Source organism: Condylostylus longicornis, unplaced genomic scaffold (genome assembly GCF_029603195.1).
Source record: "Condylostylus longicornis isolate FDR11 unplaced genomic scaffold, ASM2960319v2 ptg000018l, whole genome shotgun sequence".
Classification (NCBI taxonomy): Eukaryota; Metazoa; Arthropoda; class Insecta; order Diptera; family Dolichopodidae; genus Condylostylus; species Condylostylus longicornis.
The window spans coordinates 10576806-10599602 of NW_026577987.1; the positions used below are offsets into that span (position 1 = coordinate 10576806).

Consider the following 22797-nt stretch of genomic DNA (forward strand, 5'->3'; position numbering starts at 1 on the left):
TTTTGTAAATGTGAATGATGAGCCGCATTTTGAACTGAATTCTTGAATATACTTAGTGGTTATTTTTTCTCTCAAATTTTAAAATCTTGCAAGAGAAAAAAATAATTCGATTGCGAATATTAAAATTTGAGTTCTAAGAACTCAATCATAAAAATTTATTATTTGCCAAAACAAAGCAATTAATAAAGTCACTTAAAAACGTCATTTCTTCTTGTAAGTAGGTAATGTAAGAAACACGAGTGACCTATACTCATACTCACATAGTACATATGTGTCCATAACCACAAAAGTTTGCCGACGGTTGCTTTAAGTAATATAAGAAATGCTATATCTAATTCAAATTCGATTCTACCACAAAATACGACTGTAAAATGTCAAAAATGATTGCTCTAGTCATGTCTAAACAAAAGCATGTTACAAATTACAAAATTAAAAATGTTTATTAAAAAATCTTATTTTTAAAAGTGAAAATGTCTTTAAGTTTAAGGAATTTTTTAATATATATTTTTTAAATATTAACCCGTTAAGTATCATAATCCGTAAATGGCGATAAAACTTGAAAACGGTGTACAAATTATTAATAAAATTATTCTAGTTTCACAAAAACAAATTACAATATTTCAAAATAAACCAAGAGGATTCAGTTAAAAATACTAAATTTTTAGAATAATTTTTAAATTTAACCCTTTCTAGCCTAATTGTTAACAATATAGTGGTACTTAATAAATGTTATTGAAAAATCACGTTTTTCATAATATGTACAAAAAATTAGCACGAAAAATAAACTATATTTTTATTGCTTCGACTCGAATGTAAGGGTTAAGAAAATTATCAAAATATTAAAAAATTTATTTTGCTGTTTTCCTTTTTTTGCAATTAATTTTACCATTGAAATTTAACGTGTACCCGATAGCTTGGCAATTAAACGTTTTCTTTATACATATTATTGTTTTTTTATTATTTTTTTTTGTATGCCTTCATATTCATTTTAAGTAAAGTAAAAAAAAAAACAGAAGAAAATGGGTGATAAAATGGGTGAATTCTTGAAGAGGTTTGTAGTTATTTTACTCTTCTCTCTTTCTCTTTTCTAATTTTCAATATAGAAAATCTATTTGGGTATATGCATGTAAAAGAATAAAGTTGAGTAGAGTAAAATATAATAGTGAAGGTATAAAATGTCTGTGAAATATATGCAAGAAGAGTAAAACAGAAAAGCAAAACAAAAAAAGGAAAATGAGAATGAGAATGAAAATTTGAATATAGAAAAAAAAAACAATATAAAGGAAAAAATTTCTTGTTTTTTCCTTAAAAAAAATTTTCTCTTTCTATTCTTTTTTTTGACTTTGTCCTTTTCTTTCTGTTTTATTATTATTATTATTTTTTTTTTATGCGGTCGAAAACGAAAATAGAGAACGAATACAAAATAGATTATTTGAATATCTTATACTTACATACATTCGAATTCGAGTATAGCTGTGCACACAAAAGAAAAATGAAAAACAAACGAGAAGAAAAAAAAATAAGAAGAAAAAAGAAGAAGAATGAAAAGAAGAAATTGAAGAAAAATTTCTGGGAAATTCTATTTGCACGAAACGTGACCTGAAACTGAAGATAGAAAAATTTCGTTTTTTTTTTGTCTTTCTGTTATTCTCGCTCAAGAAAATCGACAATAAAAAAAACATTTTCTTTTTTTTTTTGGAAAAAATATAGAATGTACATACAAGTATTTTTTTTTTGTTTTCTTGTTATTTTTTTTTTCTTCTTCTAAAACTCACATTCGAACGTTGATAGGTATTAAAGTATCTGTACATCTGAATAAATGGGTAAAAATGTTTGTTTTCTATTTTTCCTTACTCTTATTATTTTCTTTCTAAGAAAATTATATTAAGTTTGTACAATAAAGAGAAGCAAAAAAAAAGTAAAGAAAATGACAAAAGTAAAAGAAGAAAAATAACTTTGGATGTGCTTTTCTGATATGTCTCAATATATGAACACTGAAAACAGGATAACAAAATTTTTTTACGGTACTCTTGTCTCTTTTCGTTTTTCTTTTTTTCATTTTTGTTTTCATTTTGGTTCCTTTATCGGCTGATGGTATTTCATTTTCATTTAATTTTCTATTTTCTTTAAACATATTACATTTTCCTATTATTTTTTTTTACTTTATTTCATTCTATATTTTAAATTTCTTGTCTTTTTTTTTGGTTCTTTTGTTTTTATCCTAAAAACTAATTTATTTAAATATTATAGAATATTGAATATAAATATATATATATATATATTTATTTTTAATTTTGGACTACAACAATTTTTTGAATCACATAGATAGAATGTAGAAGATAAATTGACTCGAGTTGCTTTTTGGAATAACCATTTTTAATTTTAAGTAATATGAAAAATTATACGGTTTGGAAAATTGTTAATCGTTTTTTAATTATAGTGTAATGAGTTTATAAATTTTACAATCACTTTAATAATCATACGTATATGTAAACTGTTTAAGTATATGTAAACTGTTGTCATATTTTCAATTTTCGAAGTGAGTTTTATTGTAATCACAGTAACTAGATTTAAGTGTATAGACGAATAATTTAATAAAACCCTTGATAGAGAAACAAGAATTAAGCTTAAATAAATGAGATTCTTCAATATAAAAATATTAAGCAAGTTATTAAACTAGCATGTTAATACTAAATTTACTATATATCTTAGATTAGATTCAAACATATATAGCAACTGTTGGTAAATTTGCTTTTAATTTACAACAGTGTTTAATGGGTGAAAGATACCTTAATCGAACCATTTAAAATTAAAATTTTTTGAAATATTTTAATTTTATAAATATTTTCTAATCTAAAATTTCTTCAACTACAATAACATTCTACAATAACTTCGATTTGATATTTCGAATCAAAAAACGTACGGGAATTGTGCTATATAGATGCTAACACTTAATGTGTAAAAGAAATTGGAAATTAATTAACAACACAGTTGTAAAACAGCAGTTTCCAATATTTCTTCAAATAACTTAATAGGCTGTAAAAGTGTAATTGGGTAATATAGAAAAATCTAAATGTAAAAAGTTGAAGATTACGCACTGAAAATATTTTTCTATCATAGGAAAAAAAAATTGTTACAAAATATTAAAAAATTTAAGTTTAATTTGAATAAGATTATTTGCAAATGCAAATTTTTTCCATATAAAATCAAAATATGAGATTTATTTTTGATAATTTAATTAAAAAAATCTTGGATTACAATAAGATTTGTGCGATTTTATTATATATAACAGAAATTAGCAGTTAAAATATTTCTTTTCTCGGCAAAAACTCAATTTCCCTCGCATAGAATGAACTATAAAACAATGCCATAAAGAGAAAAAATTTTAGTATTAACGCCAAAACTTAAAAAATCAATTTTCAAAAATGTTCAAAATTTTAGAGTTAAATTTGTCAGTGTTGCGCTTATGAGTTGTGTCATAGATTGCAGTTGCAAATTTTAGTTTTCTCTATAGAATTAATTAATATATTTAAATTATAAATGTACTATGTATTTAATAAAAATAATTTTTAAGTGCTCATTTATTATTAAATAGCATTTCATTTTAAAATGTTAACTTTAAAATACAAGGAATATGCGGCATAATATTGTTAAACTGTTATACAAAAATAATTAAAGTTGATTTTATATAAATTAAAATTACACGTTTTTTTTTGTTCTAAATATATCAATTAAGTACTTTCTTTTGCCATTATTTCGTAACATTAATTTTTAATCTTAATATTTTAATTAAATTATTAATTTGAGTAATTACAACACTACATAAGTTACTTGCAGATATTACAAGAATATTCAGAAAAATGCAATTTATAGCTTCAGAATTAAAGGAACATCGGAGAGAAAAAATTTAAATAAATTTAAAAACTTTAAATTTGAAGTCAACACCGGTAATAATGAAAAAAAATCAGTAAGAAAAACTCATTTTATTCCTTTGTTAAATGAAGAGCATGGGGACTCTATTATTGAAAGACTATTAGCTAAAACAAACGGGACAGATTTACTTTTTTTCTGATTTGTGTCTAATTTCAAATGTGCTTAAGTAGAAAAATTTTTTTTCCACATTTTTTTTTACTTAATAACATTTTCGCATTATGCACATATATGTATGTGCATAAATAAGTATTTTAAATATTAATACTGCGGTTTTCAAATATGTTCATTTATCCACCACAAATTAAATGTATTCATAAAAGAAATTTAATAAATTATATTTATTCATTTTAAAAATCATTTTTCAATAGATTTAATTGATTTGAATTTAAAGTATTTAATTATTATAACATAAAATTTGTAACTACTTTGGTAAAAATGTTTGCAAAAATTTTGAAGGTTATTCAAAAAATAATTCCTAAATAAGAAAAACGGAGTTAAAATTTAATTTAAGAACAACATGTATGTATTCTACAATATTAATAAGCCACTGATATTCAAGTCAAGTGAAAAGAATCATTGCACTCTATTTCAATGTACACTCAACAGAAGTAACATAGATATTTGATTGACTAACCATGTAACAAAAGAAAAAACATTCAAACACGAATAATATTTGACGGACTAACCAAGTAACAAAAGAAAAAACATTCAAACACAAAAGTAAAAAGTACGAACATACATATTTACATATATAAATACATACATGTAATATGAATCATTCCATAAAGCAAATAAGAAAAAAAAATTAATTTTGGGTTTTTCCCTATTATCTTATTAATTTTAATATCCCGTAGTTATAACATGCTATGCACATATATAGACAAATACATATATAAATAATACGGTGTGGACTCGCACACGTACTACTTTTATAAACATAAAAAGCCATGGCAAATTTCATTAAAATTAATTTTCTTTAAATATAAGTAGTTTTGCATTTGCAATACTCTTTCCTTTCTTTTAAATAAAATAAAAAATGTAATCAATGTTATTTTTAATTTTTAATGATTGTAATCGGTAAAAATGTTAAAGTAACTAAAGAGTACAAAATCAATTATTTATGTATTAAGTATACAAGACGATCGCTAAGAATAGAAAATTTAAGAAAGAAATAATTATACACGCTTTACAACATTTTATAAATTAAAGATTATATAAGAGAAATCACACTTACGATGTGAATACAAACAAAATATAAGAGCTTTGTAGTATAATTTAGTTTTTAGCTCTTTTCCAAAAAAATTTTTGAAAAGTGTGTATTAATTTGACTTTTCCAAATTTTTATAAATACTGAAACCTAACGATAAATGCTTAACTCATGCAATTAACCCATAAATTAAGGTATAATGTTAATGATTCTTTCAATTTTATTTTTTGGCTCATCCTAAATGTATGCAATCTTTGATATACTTCAGTATATGAATGAAATTAACGAAAGTAGCACAACAGCTTATGTTAACCCATTGGATTGACTCAAATTTATATCGTTTATTTTCAAAATCATGTAAAGAATTTTTCACATGTTAAAATAAAATATTTTTTATAATTTTCACGGATTTTATTTCGAAGAAAACAAGAAAGGTATTGCGTTCACACAAATTTTCATATGCTAGGACTTTGACCAGAAATAAACTATCCCGGTGTCATACACAAAAATGCAAAACAATTGACTTTTAGTGAGATATGTGATTTACTTTACTACTGGCTTAGATTTTTGCCTGTCTGTTTACTTCTATATAACAGTTCCGATCAAAATTACTTTGATGTGTACAAATTTCATTTTAGCATCATAGTGGTTGTACTTTAATTAGAGACATTGGTTTTGAAATGAGGACCTTGGTCTTGAATATAGTAAGAAATAATTTCGATATCAAAAGAAATAATTAACGAATTTAATAGAGTCTACGTTTATTTAGAGTATAAAACGATGTAGTTTTTCAGAGAAATTGTGCTCCAGGGAAAAGAAAGATTTTATAAATCATTTATTTTACACTTCAGGCGGCTATTTTAAATAACAATAGTCTATCAGTTTTCTTAAAATTTTAAAATAATTTTACAAACTAAAATTTTCTATGGCATCTCTTTTGCTAGACTTAAACAGTTAGATTTGTTTCTAATTTTAACTATTATTTAGAAAATCTACGATGTGCTCGGATCATATTAAATGTTAACATCATACATTTTTATAACATTAATATTGTTACACTTTCGTATCTACATATAAAATGCAAGAATTTTATACTTAAAAACAAAAAAAAAACCCAAAAGCAAAAAAAAAAAAAAATTGAAATTTTCCCTAATTTTTTTTTTCTTTTTCTGTATTTAATATAAAAGTATTTTTTTATATGTTAAAGAAATAAGAAAAAAAAGAGAAAAATAAAATTTGATGTAGCAACATTAAGTGTTCTTAAAATCTATCTAATCGCTATTAATTTAATTATTTGTTTACATAAAAGATTTTTGTGCTATACATATACATATATACTTACACCTTCTTGTTTTTATCTAATTATTTAGAGCTAACTATAAAGAAACAATGAAATTGCTTGATATAATTTGCTAAACAAAAAAACAGAGAGAGAGCAAAAAAAAATTTTAGAGAAAGAAAGAAAAAAATTTTGCTTTTAAGTTTTTATAGCAAAAGAAATTCCGACCACCTGTCGTGATATAAAATCATTTTAATTACATTTATCTTCTACCCGAAATTATACATTTTATATACATACATATATCTGTATATTTACAAATATACTTTAAATACACAGTATTTCCGACCAGCTTTTTACATAAAAACGAATTTCAATGATAATTTCTATACCGTATCTATTATATACTACGATATTAACGTACAACATATTAAAATGTATATATAATACAAGTAGGTATATAGCATTTCTGTTATGTTTAGCAGATATTACTAACTATGTACGTGTACATGTTTTAAAGTAAGTATTTTTAGTATACGATAAAATAATATTGTAGTAATGTTGTTATAAAGTAGTAACTATAAAGAGTACAATAAAATCAAAATAATGTATTATGTAATATTCATTGTATTTGTACAAGAATAAAAGCAACAACAACAATAATAATACACAAAGAAAAAAAATAATCGGTCCAGCATAGTTAATAATTCCAACACTGTAATTGATGATAATATATGTATGTAATATATGTATGTATGTATGTAATTCAAATAAAAAGCAATAACTGTATTAAAAGCATCAAGTTGAATTTTCTATTTTTTTTTTGCAATAAAACGGTAGGTGGTCTTATGTAATATCGTTTAGTTTTTACTGTTATATATTTTTTTAAAATTCATCCCTCCTTATAACATGTTTTATTTTCTCTTCTAAATTTTTTTATTATAGGTTTTGCATTTGTTGTGCTTTTTATTAATTTTAAGGAAAAAAAAATTTTTTTTGTGCTTTAGATTTAAAACGAAATTTGTTTTTATTTTTAAATCTAATTTTAAAGTTTAAATCTTTTGCTTATATCGTAAAAATTAGTGCTGTAGTAAATTCAATTTAATTTAAGAATTTTTTTTTGTTTTAAAATTTTCAGTAATTTAATGGGATTTTCGATGCGATTACAGGATTAAGTATTTTTTTTTTGTCTTTTTTTTGTTGCAACTCTTAACAAATTATTTCATTGATTTGTGAAATACATAGATTTTAGTGTTAGATGCAGGTGTTTTGCAAAATGTATATGGGCGAATTCAGAAAATATGACAATATAAAGTTTGTTGTTCTTGAAAATTGTATATGTATTTTGAAATTGTGAAAGCTTATTTAAGGCGAAAATTTGGTTGAAATTAGTGAAAATCATGAAATTTGGAAAATTTATTTAAAAAACCATCGAAATGATTTTGAGGTGTAGATTTATATATAATATGTAGTATTGTTTTTTTTAAGGTTAATAATTATTTTATATTTTAAAATAAAATATACTCTTTATACTTTTCAATATAATATTGATTACTTGCAGGTTATATTTATGGATAGTTGCTTAAAAATAATAAAACATTGTACAAAATGAAGGAAGTATTAAGATATCTAAATGATTTTGTTTTAATAACTTCTTGATTTAATTGAATAATTAGAATATGCCGGAAAATTTTTCACATACTAATGAAAATGTTATCATACTGGAAATTTTTCTTATGAAAACGTTAATTTTTATTTCAATTTTGCAAGATGTGAAATTTCAAATGGAAATTGATGAAAATTTTTTGAACAAGGCAACAAGAAGATTATGAAAAATTTTCAATTAGAAATTTTAGGTATATACAGCTTGGATTAATTGTATGCGGTTACCCTTAAAAAATCTTAAATTTCGTTACTTATCTTTTTATTATTAAAAAATTTCAAATTTTAACTTATATACGTACCTCTATAAAATTTCAAAGATCCTGAATTATTCTAATCATGTCTATTCAAATAGTTTTTATTAAAAAAATTAAAAATTATATATTTTTTTCTGTATGCATTAAGTGTTCATCGAAAATAAAAATATTAATTAAATTAAGAGATTTCGGAATGAGTTATTGCATATTTTCTTTCCAGATTTTAATAAATAAAATTTTAAATACATGAACGTATATGTTTCGCATGGGCGTACCATTAACGATTTAGTGATCGTAAACATTTTACAATTTTTAATAATATAAGTTAAGTTAATTGTTCTAGGGTGTTATCGAGGGAACGAAACCTGTCTATTATAGAAAAAATCTATAGTGACCGAAAAGGACTATACCGGACTGAAGCCCTTTTCATTAGTCAAATCCAATAATATGGCGTTCGTTCCACATTTTTAGAACTACCGCGTTTTTATTTAAGTATACGATTCGGATGTAAAGGAAGAAGACGCTAAGCAACCATATACGAAGCAAGTATTCAATTATTTTTTGTCAGTTTAATTAAAACAGTTTTAAAATAATTATTTTTTTTCTTCCGAATAAATATGACCTTACAAACTGTCTACATACAAATTCATTTAAGCCCGTATCATAAATATGTTCTTTTATATATATTATTATACTGCAGTATAAATAAATTGATACATTAAAAATTTATTAAGGAAAAAAAAAATTTTACAACTTTATTCAGAGATTTTCAATAAAATATAATGCAGATAGCTGTCTTTAGAAAAACTTTTTGACCTCTGTCAATAAATTCCTTCTTTTGTATTATACTTTTTTTTCTTTTTGTACAGATATCCACATAATTTACCACACCAATCTATATACGACATTTTGTTTTTTGTTTTTTTTTATTTTAAATATAGCTTAAAGCATATTATTTAAGGACTTTCATTTAATCAACTCCATAAACACACTTTGCAACTTTTTTCCTATTCTTTTTTTTTTATTTTTGTATAAAAACATACTCCATATATAATTTAATATAATTTTTTTATAATGTAAAGAATTAAAAAAAAAATCTATATTGTATGCATTTTGTACATAATAAATGTATATATATACAATATGTACTAGCATATGATTAAAATAATAAGGGTTTATGTGCAAGTGTTATTATTTTTAAAATCACATCAAATTTATTTTGTATATATATTTTCGGTAGAGAAGTGAAAAACATTAAGTACATTTTTGTGGAGTTTTGAGTTTAATAAGTGCAAAAACTGACCCACAAATTAGCCCATAAATGGTCAGATAATTGTAAAGGTTCATCATTAATGAAAATAGGAAAAGGCAGGGATTTAACGTAATAGTTTTTTACTTCTTTTTTTGCTTACCCAAATAGGGAGAGTTAAATGAGGAATGAGAAGGCATTGTTGAATAGAGTAAGGCTGATCTCATCATAATGGTAAGGGTGCTGAAAGTCATTGCCTCATAGTTAAAATGACCAACGTTAGGGGATGGCAGGATGGAAGAAGAAGCGTATCCGGGGGGCTTTTTTTTATGATGGCCCGGGAGATCTGCCGGGAAAATATGGTGCGGCTCTTGAAATTCGCCAAAGAAATTAATTGACTTCAGTAGATGATTTTTGTGATTGTATTATTTGAGGGTTGTGGGGTGTTAATTTTCTGGTTGCCGATGGACTTTTTTGTTGACCTTGCAGATAGACTTCGCGTTGGTGGTCAGGCGAGCACATAAAAAAACATATTTAGGCAGAAATGTAACTTTAGTTATTTGTTCGCCTATGAGTACCAACAACATACGATTTTAAATTAAATTCCTACGAGATTGTAGGACTTCACAACCCTACTTTCACAACCCTTTTTCAACTCAAAAGTTAATTTTTCGACTTTGTAGTTTTTATTTCCTAACTGGTGGTGTTATAATAATATCGTTATATAAATATTAAACAAAAATATCTACACATATACTAGTATATATACTTGTACACATATATTATTCATAAGCATTTTGAATATTTTTATAAACACACATATGAATATTTGTATACAATAGTTGAATTACCCAGTAGATGCATTTATAAACACACACACACACCGATACACATTTGTATAGCCAAGTAAATATCTATAAGGATATTTTCATTTTATTTGTTGTTAATTTCATTTTCAGTTATTCATTCGATTGTGCAGTATTTGTTGTATTGTCTCCCTATATACTCCTGATTTAATAATAATGAAAATTAAAAAAAAAAAAAATATCATTAAAAATGAAAAAAAGGACGAAAATTAAATAAATATAATAAAAATGTGCAAAGAGAATTCAATTCCATTATATTCTTTCATATACACTGCATTTTAATTTTTCCCTTTTTAAATTTCTTGTTGTTTCATTACATATTTATTTTTTAAACAAAGAAAATAATTACCGTTATTTGTTTGAAAATAAATTTTGTATACACACATTCATACATACATTTGGGTATATAAACATATACATATAGATGCATTTAAAGTTAATGCAAGTTGAAATTTGTGTATAATGCATTTTATATAATAAAATTTCGTATACGTACGAATATTTTAGAAAAAGGACGAATTTGAAATTAATCTAAATTTATAGAAAAGCAAAAGCGGTTAAGAGGACAGCAGGTTTTTGTTGTTTTTCTAGTTTTTGTTTTTTTTTTGTTAAATTTTGGCATTAAATCATCAAAGGTTTTGCTTTAATTTTTTGACTAATCTCTAAATTAAATTAATTTAACCTAATTTATTTATTTTTTTTTTCATTTTTTGCCAATTTTTTCATTTTATAATATAAGAATGTACATCGAACTCTATAAATTAAATACGGTTGTTTAACTTTAAAATAATGTCATCAAAAATAATAAGAAAAACTAAAAAATATTTTGTATTAAGCTATAAATTTTATTTAATATAGACAGTGTTCGCACATAATTTTATTTGAAAATAAGGCGGGAAAATTTTCTAAAACAATTCAAATATGCAATAATAATATAGAAAGTCAATCTGACGATAGCAATTCAACATATTATCCTTTGAAAGGAAGTCTTTTGAAAATTTTATTTATACATTGTTAATTTTCAATGGAAAAAATTTTATTCTTTATCAATATATTTAAATTAATTCTCATTAGCATTTAAATCACATTAGATCAATTAATTACTTATCGTTTTTAACAGACATTATATAAATATTTTTACAAATGGAGTGAATTAATGAAAATAGTTTTAATAAAAAAAAATTATTTTTTATATGTAAAATATATGGGGAATTGATCGTATATTTAAATTAAGAAAATCTATAAAATGATTTTCGACTAATTACTGTGGATTTGAGGACTAGATGAATCGCAGCTTTAAGTATAATTGTATATGAAGTGCATATTATGTCTATATTTAAAAACCTTACTCGTTAATATCCTTTTTGAAAATTTTTATCTAGTTGCGTTATTTTAAATGAATTTAAATTGTCAATTGTAAATACGAACCTGAAATTAAAAAAAAAATAAAAAATTTATTAGTTTATTTATCGTAATTTTATATTATTTTTTGTATAGATAAAAAATATGTACATAATACGATTAAAAGTGTGTGTATGTAAAAAACTTAAATTGGTTTAAAAAATTGTCATCAAATTCTTAACATTTTCTGCTGTAGTTAAAGATTTAGGAGAAACATCCACCATAGTGATGACAAAATCTTGTAATGATAGAAGAAAATCAGATCAAGAGTAAAATTATATCTAAATCGTTAAGGAAGATGAACGGCAATATTTCAACTATATACCTAATTCTGACCCGATCCCATTGCTTAAAATGAAGAATGATAAGTAATGGCATCAAACTATGGTTGTGTCAGACATGTCAACTATGGTTGTTTCATTACTTTTCGTTCTTCTCTTTAGGCAATGTGATCGGGTAAAAATTATTTTTTGACAATATCAGAATTCGGAAACTGAACATTCGCTATATAGAGGCCAATTTTCATTTTTCACCATAGTTAATAAAATAATTTACAGAATTTCTAATGATTTAATACTTGAGTTGTGTTTTCTAACAGAATTAACTGACAAATTTTTAGGGTAAAATTGGATTGCATAAAGTGAGCCACCATTCTTAGTAGAGTTCAAGTTTATATTTTTGTATAGGTAGGCTAACTAATAGGTCAATAAATAGGTTCCTTAAAATTAGAAAGAAGTATTTAATATACATTTTCATAAATTTGTGCAATAGTTTCGTTAAATCAGAAAATATACTTTGGATCGATTTTTTGGTATACCAGATCAGATATTTTCATTCGTATGGCTTCAAATATATGCGTAATATCATAAATGATTTTCTGTATTGCCTTTTTTAAAGTGTTGAAACCTGTCTACCTTAGTTTATGCCCCTCTCTCTTGGAGGCAACTGGATTTATGGAAATGAAATGAATGCTTGTTTAAAAAATTTAGTAGTTGCAGCACAGCTTAGAATTAATATACTCGTATATTTTTAATATATACGTAAATTAAATTAAATGATTTTAAGCTAAAAAAAAATAAACTATTTCCTTTGAAATTAAGTTTGAATTGTAATTTAAGTTTGTCAAATATGACTAGGTTTAAATTCCAATCTTTAATTAATTACTATATTTAAATTAATTGCTGAAGCCATAACAATATTTGACTAGGGATATTTTCTCTTAAAAGAATAAAATGCTATTTATATTTCGGAATTTCCTAATTTTTTTTGTAATTTATTTAAAATCAGTAACAATCAATCCAAAATTAACAAGGTCTTATTGCATAATTCCTTCTTAATGGTATTCTTTGGAAATACGCCAATGAATGATAATAAAGAGTTGCATAACATTTCGGACAGATAAAAAACGTGAATCAATTTATTGTTATACTTATCGTCGTTCAGTTATTGAATAACATCTAGTTTTTTTGCATTGATTGAGTACTTTTCAGTTTATTTTTTAAAGTATATAAAACTTGTAAATAAAAAAATTGCATTTTACTTTTTTATTTTTAAAAATTGGGAAAAATAAGAAAATGTCGGAACACAAATTATCTATATGAGATTGTTTTTCTTCAGCATATTAAGGGATTAACATGGGAAATGCATTTTCATATCGAATTTTTATTCTAATATTTTATTTTTTGGTATTCCTTTTTTTTTGCTCGGCAATAGTGAAGTAAAAAGGGAACAAGAAAAAAAATTAAATAAAGAAAATACACAAAACATAATTTGATAAAATTTGAATTTCCCTCAATTTCCAAAAAAATTGATGGAAAAGAAACTTTTTACCTCAGGATTTTTCAATTTTTTTTTTTTTGTTCAAATAGATTTCAAAGTTTTCGTTCAAAAATTCAATTGCTGTAAAACGATAATAGATTTTGAAGTCTAAACAAGAAATTAGTAAGAAAAAAAAAATTCGATCTACTTGCCTATTTTGTTCTTTTTTCGGGGAACATGATTAGTTTTTTCCCTATTTTTTCTTTTTTTTATCTAATCTTGTATTACAAAACTTTTCCATTCAAATTTCTCATATAAAACATTTTTTAATAGTTTTACATAGTAAATTTGGTACAATTGTGTTGCCATACAACATTAAAAATTTTTTATGACTTTTTTTTTTTTTGTTAACAATCAAATAAAGTATGTATTAATATAGGCATTGTATAGAAACTTTACTTGCCCTAAAATTTAAGATATAGAAAAAATATAGGAACATACAAGTCAGAAAGTTTTTACAATTTTTTAATTGAACCATTGAATTTATTTCCTGTTAGTAATAATAAAACATAAAAAAGGTTAAAAAATAAGTATAAAATAGGAAAGGTTGACCCAGTCTATGCCAGTATATTATTTGCACGGGAATGGATGGTTAGTGGTGTCGTCTGTAGCAAATCTATTACTCTAATAATCAAAATCATTTCCATCATTATTTGGTTTTGAGTGAATATTTTAACACTGTAGCTGAAATCGTTACATGTTATCGATGTGGGTGGCGGTAATTGCTTTCGCAGATGAATAGCAGGATCGGGTGAACTACTTTTGCAATTCGTGATCGAAAATTAGAATAACTTATATCAATTCCTTTTTGATTTAATTAGTTGTCGCAGGAAAGAGCGGTGAGGTATAGTTTAAACACAGTTCGTTTCTGAGATTAATTAGTTGAATTTTTTTCTATTTTCTTACAATATTTTTGATACAAGTGAAGGGCTGTACAATTTTATTTTAAGAAAAACTTCCATAAAAATGTCAATTCGGTCGTTTGGTCGTAACAAAAAACGTTAAATGCCCATGTGAATAAAAAAAAAAAAACAATGAAAAAAATAAATTGTGTGTGAATGAAAATTAAGTTGTTTTGTCACAACATGCTTTTCGATTCTTATTTGCATTATTATTATTGATTAAACAGATCAATAACTTTAAAGAATATTCCAAAATACATTTTGCAAATTTTCCAAATAAATTGAACTGCTAACATCTTGTGAATAAAAGTTTTATTGAAATGATCTTAGCAGTTCCAACTGCTAATTTTAAGTGACTTTTTGAATTTTCACATTACCCTCAACCATTGTCCTTACAAATTATGTACGAATTCAATGTAAAACTCAAATATGAGAATTTCAAATTTTTTGTCATATTAAATTTTTTTGATTACTTAATAAGATTAGTTAATAGATTTACATTCAAAGATTTAATAAATTTACAATATTTGACAAAATTTTGTATAAATTGTTTACCAGTAAAATAAATAATGATTTGAAGCTCTCCCCCTTCCTTCCTAATTTTTTTAATATACATAATTAAATTACCGATATTTTGTGGTATGGACCCAATATTCCATTTAGTAATATTAAATAATATAGCAGGGAATATTTATGTAAAGAAAAAACCCTATCAATTTCAACTAAATAAAATTGTTAATTGCATTAAAATTGAATTTTATTTCTCATATACAATTACAAAAAATATGCTAGAAGCAACAAATTATACAAGTATAGATATTATTGCAAAAAAAAAAGAAGCAAATCAGGGTTTTCTACATATTTATATTTTAATCGTTTTCACTTGAAATGATTTTTTGCAATTAAATTAAAATATTTTTTAGATATTAATAAAATGGATTTAATTTTTTATTTTCTCTTATACATGCTTATTTTCCTATATAACATTTCAAAACAGAATTAAATTATCGAAGTTGAGTCTTAGTACGTTCACTTAAACTTATACAAAAAGAATATATTTCAAAAAAAAATAAAATATAATTTATGAGTCTCTTATACTGTTGATATATATATATGAGTATTATGAGCACATCATCTTATGTACATTTATTTTGAAAATAAGAATGAAGGGCGCCTTTGATGAAATTGAAGAATATTTAATTTGGTTAATGTAAATTAAATTGCGATTCCAGGATATTAAGAAAATATAATAAAATTTATTAAATAAATGGCAAGAATAGCTTAGGGTGCAAAAAAAATTTGTATAAATATAATTGTATATATATGTACTTGTAGTTGAAATACTGATATATATTTATATATAGGTACAGTAGAGAATAATTTGCAAAATTGAATTTTACCAATATTTTAAGGAAAGAGAGAGAAAAAAGCATTAAAATTAAAATATTTTTTTTTTTTGCGATTTTAAGATTTTCAAATATTTTAAGCTCATTACAGAATTCGGATTAAATATTTTAATCGTTTTATATATACACTTATATAACAAGTGATTCAATATTTATTTTCTTTAATTTTTCTTAAACAAAATAAATTTCATGGAAAATATTTTTTATCCTTCGGTTAGCTTTTCCTTTATATATAAAATTTAATTTCATTTGTTTTCCTTTTTTATTCATAATTCAATACCTTTGTATTTTAAATAAATTTCTTTTTTTTTCTCTCGATTTCAAATTATTTACATAAATTTTAAGTTCTCGGAAATTTTTGAGGAAACAATTTAATTATAAGCGGTTATATGCCCTACACTTATTGTATTTTTCCAAATCAACACCATTTTTAATTCTTTTTTTGAATATTTTAGTGATAAATATTAAAATATATGGAAAATTTTATTAATTTTCCGAAAAGGACGTAGAGAACTGGAAATGTATATATGGGAAAAATAAAACAGACTGATTGGATGAGTAAAATCTTGTACTAAAATTAACAATATAATAATCAAAGAAATGTTTACTTCTGTATGCAGAAGGATTTCTTTTGTGAAGATTTCCGAAATTTTCAGAACCTTATTAAGTAATCATTAGAAAAATTTTAGACTAGTATTGTCATTTTATTGTAATTCTCTAAGTTCATTAATAGTTAAGAAACATTAATAGTTAATGTACGGGCCTCGTAACCAAAATGTCAGTTCACCCCTTCCAAAATAATGAAAGTTATTGCAATAAATATTGCACTTTGCCCATTAAAAATCATATTTTCCTACAATTTTGTCATACTGAATCCAAGATTATTCAGAGATTCCAAGATTATTCATCATTAAAGCCTAAAATTACACTTTCAGTTTTTTTGTTGTAATTTTTAGGATATATATAGGTATGTACATGTTATCAAGTTAGTTTCGCTGTAAATAGGAAGAAAAAATTTTTGGAAAACACGTAATGCAAAAAATTGGAAAAAGTTTTTATTTCAATTTAGTTTTTGCTTTTAGTTTTCAATGTCGCTCCTGTTTTCCGGCGCTCATTGCAAGAATGCTGATGAATAGCAGATTCGACGTTGATTGTAGCATATAGCATAGGAATAGGAGTCAGGCATAAAAAATTTTATTTTAAAGCCTTTTTTTACATCAAATTTAAATCAATCAAAGATAAAACATGTAACTCTGTAAAACTTGACTAAAATTTACAATACTACTTAAGTATCTAAGTTTTTTTGTTCAGACTTTTAAATTTACATTAATTTTTATTCTGCTTTGAAGGAAACCTAAACCTGACATCAACTCAGAGTTTCAAGTTGGAAAATGAGTTTGCTTTTGAATGAAAACCCAAGTATATAAAATATTTTCAATTTCAAACTTTATGCAATAAAATGATGTGTACGCATTTAAATTTATGTCTCAAGTGTCTTCTTATCTACCTATACAACTTGATCTCTTAATAATGACTTAGAGAACCTCAATTATACATCATATACATATACATATATATGTACATACACATGTGTATAAGTAAAAGTACTTTTTTTTCAAATAACATTATACTTAAATATTGCAGAAACTTTTTATCTATGTTATTCTCGTACCAAGGAATATTAACCATTTATCAAATTACTAATGCTTTTGTTTTGGCGTATCTGCAATAAGCACCTTAACTCTTGTTTTTTCGATTTTTGTTGCTTTCATTGGCTTTCGAAAAGTTCATATCGACTTTTTTGTTTTCATATTTTTTTTCCTTCTTTTTTTTTTTTGTTTAGAGGACTAAGTAAAACTATTTATTTTAATAAAACTTGCTTTAAAAAAAAAATATTGAAAAATGAAAAAGTTAAAAAGAAAAGCGAAAAAAAAAATTGAAGTTGGAAAAGAATTTTTTGACATTTTCTTTCTCGGTATCGGAGAAATTTATGCATTTGTAGAAAAGTATGTACAATTTTGCAGAGGAAAAAATATATTTCTTATAATTTTTCGCTTTTTCAAGGACCGGTTTTGAATTTTAATGAGAAAAGCAAAAAAATGTGAAAAATAAAAGCAAAAAAAAAAAACTTCACCTTCCCCTTATATTTTTCTTTAAATTGCATAAATATAGGAGAATACAAGTATGAGATAACAAGAAAAAAAAGAGAAGGTAAACGAAAACTTTGTATTCCGAATTTGCATTAACAGAAGAAGAATAAAGTAAAGAAAAAAAAATTAGAAAAAAAAAGAAACCAAATAAAAAATATCAAAATAAAATGGAAAAGAAAAGCTAAAAATTTGAATTTGACATTGCAAGTTGCATGCGGTCTTGCATAACTAAATGAATGAATTTCGAAAAAAAATGTTGATGTATTTTTCTTTTACGTTTTACCGTTATCCTTGTTTTCATTTTATTTTTATTTTATTACTATTTTATTATTATTATTATTATTTTTCTGAGATTGGAAAAATTTTCTTGAATAATGGTTGTTTTTTACAGTTAATTCATATAATTTAATGTAACAATGGTTGTACTCATAATATAAGAATGTACTCACTTTAATAAATTTAAAAAAATATAACAAAATTTTTTTTTTCGTTTTTTTTTTAATATTTCATGTCATAAGCTGACAGGTGTTCTTTTTTCGCAATATATACATCGACATGTATATATTAATATATATACATATATATTAAATTGAATTCAGCGTATTCGAGAATATTTAAAATTTATTGTATAAATATTTTTTTTCAAACTTTTTTTTTTTAAATTTATGTTAATTTTAAAAGTTAAAGGATGCTATTGTGAACTGGAAAAGTTCAACAAAAAAAAAATCCTATAGGTAAGTATAAATTATAAGTTAGTTAAGAAAAAAAATTTAATTACTAAAGTATTTTTTTAATTAGTATATTTTTTAATAATATTGAAAAAGATTTATTTATTAAAAATGTAAGAGAGTATATTGAATTAATTAATTTTTTTTGTATATAAGTAAATACATTTCTCACACTCCCTGATAAATAAATTCTAATCTTATCATATTAGTACGCTATTCAGCAATAACAACTCTTAAGCTGAATTGTGTTTTAATGCATCAAAATGACGGTGCATTTTTAAATAGCTCAATACAATTGAAATAAACACGTCTTTAATAAAAAAAAAATAGGCCTGACATCAAGTAAATTTATTCAGCCAGTGAATTTTATTTCTGATTAAATTATATGAGAGGTTAAATAGTTTGCATTTAAGAATTTATGGTAATATCTTGTAGAATTCAGCTTAAGAACTGTAATTGCTGAATTGCTTAACATAAATGCAATATTTAATTTTTAGTTTTAAATATAATTCCTGACTTTAAAATCGCAATATTATGGTAATAATAGGCAACTAATGTTATCAGTTTTTGATTGTTGAATTGAGTACTAATATAATTTTGAATATCGCTATATTGGCTAAATTTTTGATTATATACTTATCGAATCAAATAAATTTTTTTGTTATTTATTATGAAGAGTTCAATATAAATTCAATATATAGATAAACAATGAAACCAGATGTCGATTAACTTTTTGAATAATTTTAAACATTTGTTCAAATAAATTTTTTATATTGACTTTTTCATTATATTTGAAATAAAACAATTTTATATAAAATCTTTTGATTCAAAGGAAGGTCACAGATGTTCCCAAGTAAAGTCAAATTAACAATGTTTTTTTGTTTTTTGTTTATTAGGACAATATTTTTGTTTTTCAATCTTAAACGTACCTAAGGTAAACATATACATTTACACAAATAAGTACAAAATATTTATTTATTTTTATGACAATTTTGGGAAATTATTTTAAAAACGCAAATTTTATTTTTATTTAGACAACCTACGTTGGTTAAAGCAGCAATTTAATGGTTGATTAAAAGCGTTGTCGACAAATGATAACTAGTTATCAAAAATAGTTCTGCTTTGTTAAACTTTCATTGCGCAATAATTTTTAATAATTGAAGATATGCAAAAAATTTAATATTATTCAAGATTTATTTAAAAAGTGGCAAAGAGTCACACTCCTTAATAGAATTCAGCAAACAATTAAAAAGCAAAAAACCTATACTATAGACACACGTTGCCTCGCTATTTCAAGCCTACTTGAAGTTTGTACAATTAAATTAATGCTATCTTAATTCCGCGTATGGCCAGAACTGCAGTGACCAGGCCTATGTAAGCAGCTGTAAATAAATACAAATAGAAGTTTAAAATAAATACATCTAACTGGCAAAATAGACCAAATGCAATAACACGAAACAATTCACATGTCGGATAATTTACGATAAGTTTAATTTTGGTTTTAGAATCAGTTAATCAGTTATATACGTATTAAATTTTATTTTATATACACACACATAGAGGACATTTTCCACTTAAATTTTAAAATAATTTAAGCCCTATTAAATTTTCGGTATTTTTATTTAAAATTGTCACTTAAAATACTTGAAAAAAAAATTGAATTAAATTTTTAAATTTTTTGTAAATTTCCACTCTCTTAACCTTAATATCATTATATAAAATAATATGAGAAAAAAATCGTATACATATTTTTTTTAGGGTGGGTCAATATTTACTTATTGGAATTAATACATTGTCATTGGAATTTTTTTCTGTTTTTTCCATTCAATTAAGTTTTTTTTATTTAGAAATGATTTCCTCTTTATATAAAAAAAATTTAAGGTCGTGACAGAGGTTCTAAAATGGTTAATATTATGGGATTATAGAAGGAAGTAGACTGTAAAAAAAAAATTACAATCACTGATAAGATATTTGGACTTTTTGTCGTATGTTTTCTTTTTGTAATGGAAAATTAACTTTATTTTTTGATAAATATCATGATATTTTCATTTCATTTTTTTTTCTTAGTTTAGCTTTAGAGCTCTCTCCTTACAATAATTTGTAAGTGGATTTTATATTTTGTGTTTGGAAATTGTGTACACATCTATATACAATCGAAGATATACAAGTATATTGTACCTAATTGTAAGAAAATTGAACACTTATTATGACAACATTATTTTACATTTAATATACATTTAAGTATATGTATATACATATTGTACATTTAGGGGTTCCATATATTTAAAATTCTATATATAAGATAAAACAAATTGAAACAAGTTTTGTATAAGTTAAATATTACAATGTAGTTTTATTTTACACTCTGCTCAAATAAGGATGCTCAAATGTGTACGATGATTATGTGTATGTAATATGTGATTCCTATTGAAAATATAATAGTAAAACATAAAATTGTCATTTAAAATTTTTTTTGAAAAATAAAAAAAAACATTCATTTTACTAAATGTCACTTGTATTACAAGAAAATTTCAAATGCCCGTATAATAATGAACGAGTGTAATAGTTATATTTTGCATATACTACTTTGTAGAAATAAAAATAGCTTTGAATTTAATACTAAAAAATAAGTAAAGTTAAAATTTACTTATTTTTTTACAAATTTTTGCATACCTGTACGATACCCTGAATATCCAAAGTACGTAGAGTTTTATTACAAATGAACACACACACATAAGCAGAAAACATTAGAGGGAATAAGAATTTAATATTAAGGTTTTCGCTATATGGTTTTGGCCCAGGGTAAACGAAAAATAACATTTTTACATTAAAATAAAGTAAAAAATAAAATAAAAAAAATTTTTTTTTAAATAGTTTCAACAAAGGTAAAATTGTGTTAAATTTAATGCCTCTAGAGGATCGTTAAAGATGTCAGAAATTCTCCCATTTTTTTTTTAAATTTCTGTTCCTTTTTTTTTGTTATTGTTCCCCATATTTTCTTCTAAATGGCATTTATTAAAAAGTAAAGTGTATTAAAAAAAACGAATGGGAAAGAATGCAAATGTAAAATAAAATTTATAACTATTTTTCCCAATTATATTTTCCATCCTATGTGGTTTTTTTGCGAAATCATACACACACATACATGTACATTATACATATATTATGTACCTACTCAGAATGAACTTTAATACACAGAGTTGTTTTGTTTTTTTAAATTCGATGGTTTTTCGCATCTTCCAAAACTATACGTTATCGTTTCCTTTTGCTAACAAATTTTTTTCGGTAAAATAACGGTACTACAAATCAAGAGTTTTTTCTTTAAGAGTTTACTACATATCAAATGCGAGCAAATTAATCCTTATAGAACTTAATAAATGACAGGACATAAGTATGTATACACATCACATATAGGTTATTGTGATGACTTTAGGAAATGTTGAAATAATGTCAAAATGGACATGCATATAGCGAGTAAAATAAAATGAAAATATTGCGGACAAAAAATTCATTCAAGAAAAATTAAATTCATTGTAAGTGAATTTTGCTTTTTTTTTGTTTTCTCGGTTTAAATTACAAGCTTTACAACAAAAATAATGAAATGTTTTTTCATGTCAGATCTATTTTAAAAACAAACCAATATTTCACTTGAAGATTTCAAATATAAAGACTAAAGAGATTCAAATTTGTGGCAATATTTTCTACATACATACATACATGAGACTATTTTAAAATTCAAATTATTTCTATTTTTTATTGAAATACATACTTAATATTGATAACTTAACAATTTTAAGGAAAAACAAGTGCAAATTAAAAATAAAAGTTGAATAATTTAAAATTATTTTTCATATGTGAGTGTAAATTTAAAAAGTAATTGAGCTACTAAAGTTATTGACTTCTACCGATTAATTTTAATTTTTTTTATTTTAATTTTAA

General features: G+C 23.6%; 1 protein-coding gene across 1 annotated transcript in view; it reads right to left on the reverse strand.

Moving 5' to 3' along the window:
• Window positions 1–11614: 11614 nt before the first annotated feature.
• Window positions 11615–22797, reverse strand: part of LOC129606358 (protein muscleblind) — a 43666-nt gene continuing 32483 nt past the window's right edge. The window contains exon 2 of the mRNA XM_055516657.1: window positions 11615–11881. Coding sequence (XP_055372632.1) covers window positions 11864–11881 — 18 coding nt within the window. The 3' untranslated portion in view covers window positions 11615–11863. The remainder of the gene's footprint in view (window positions 11882–22797) is intronic.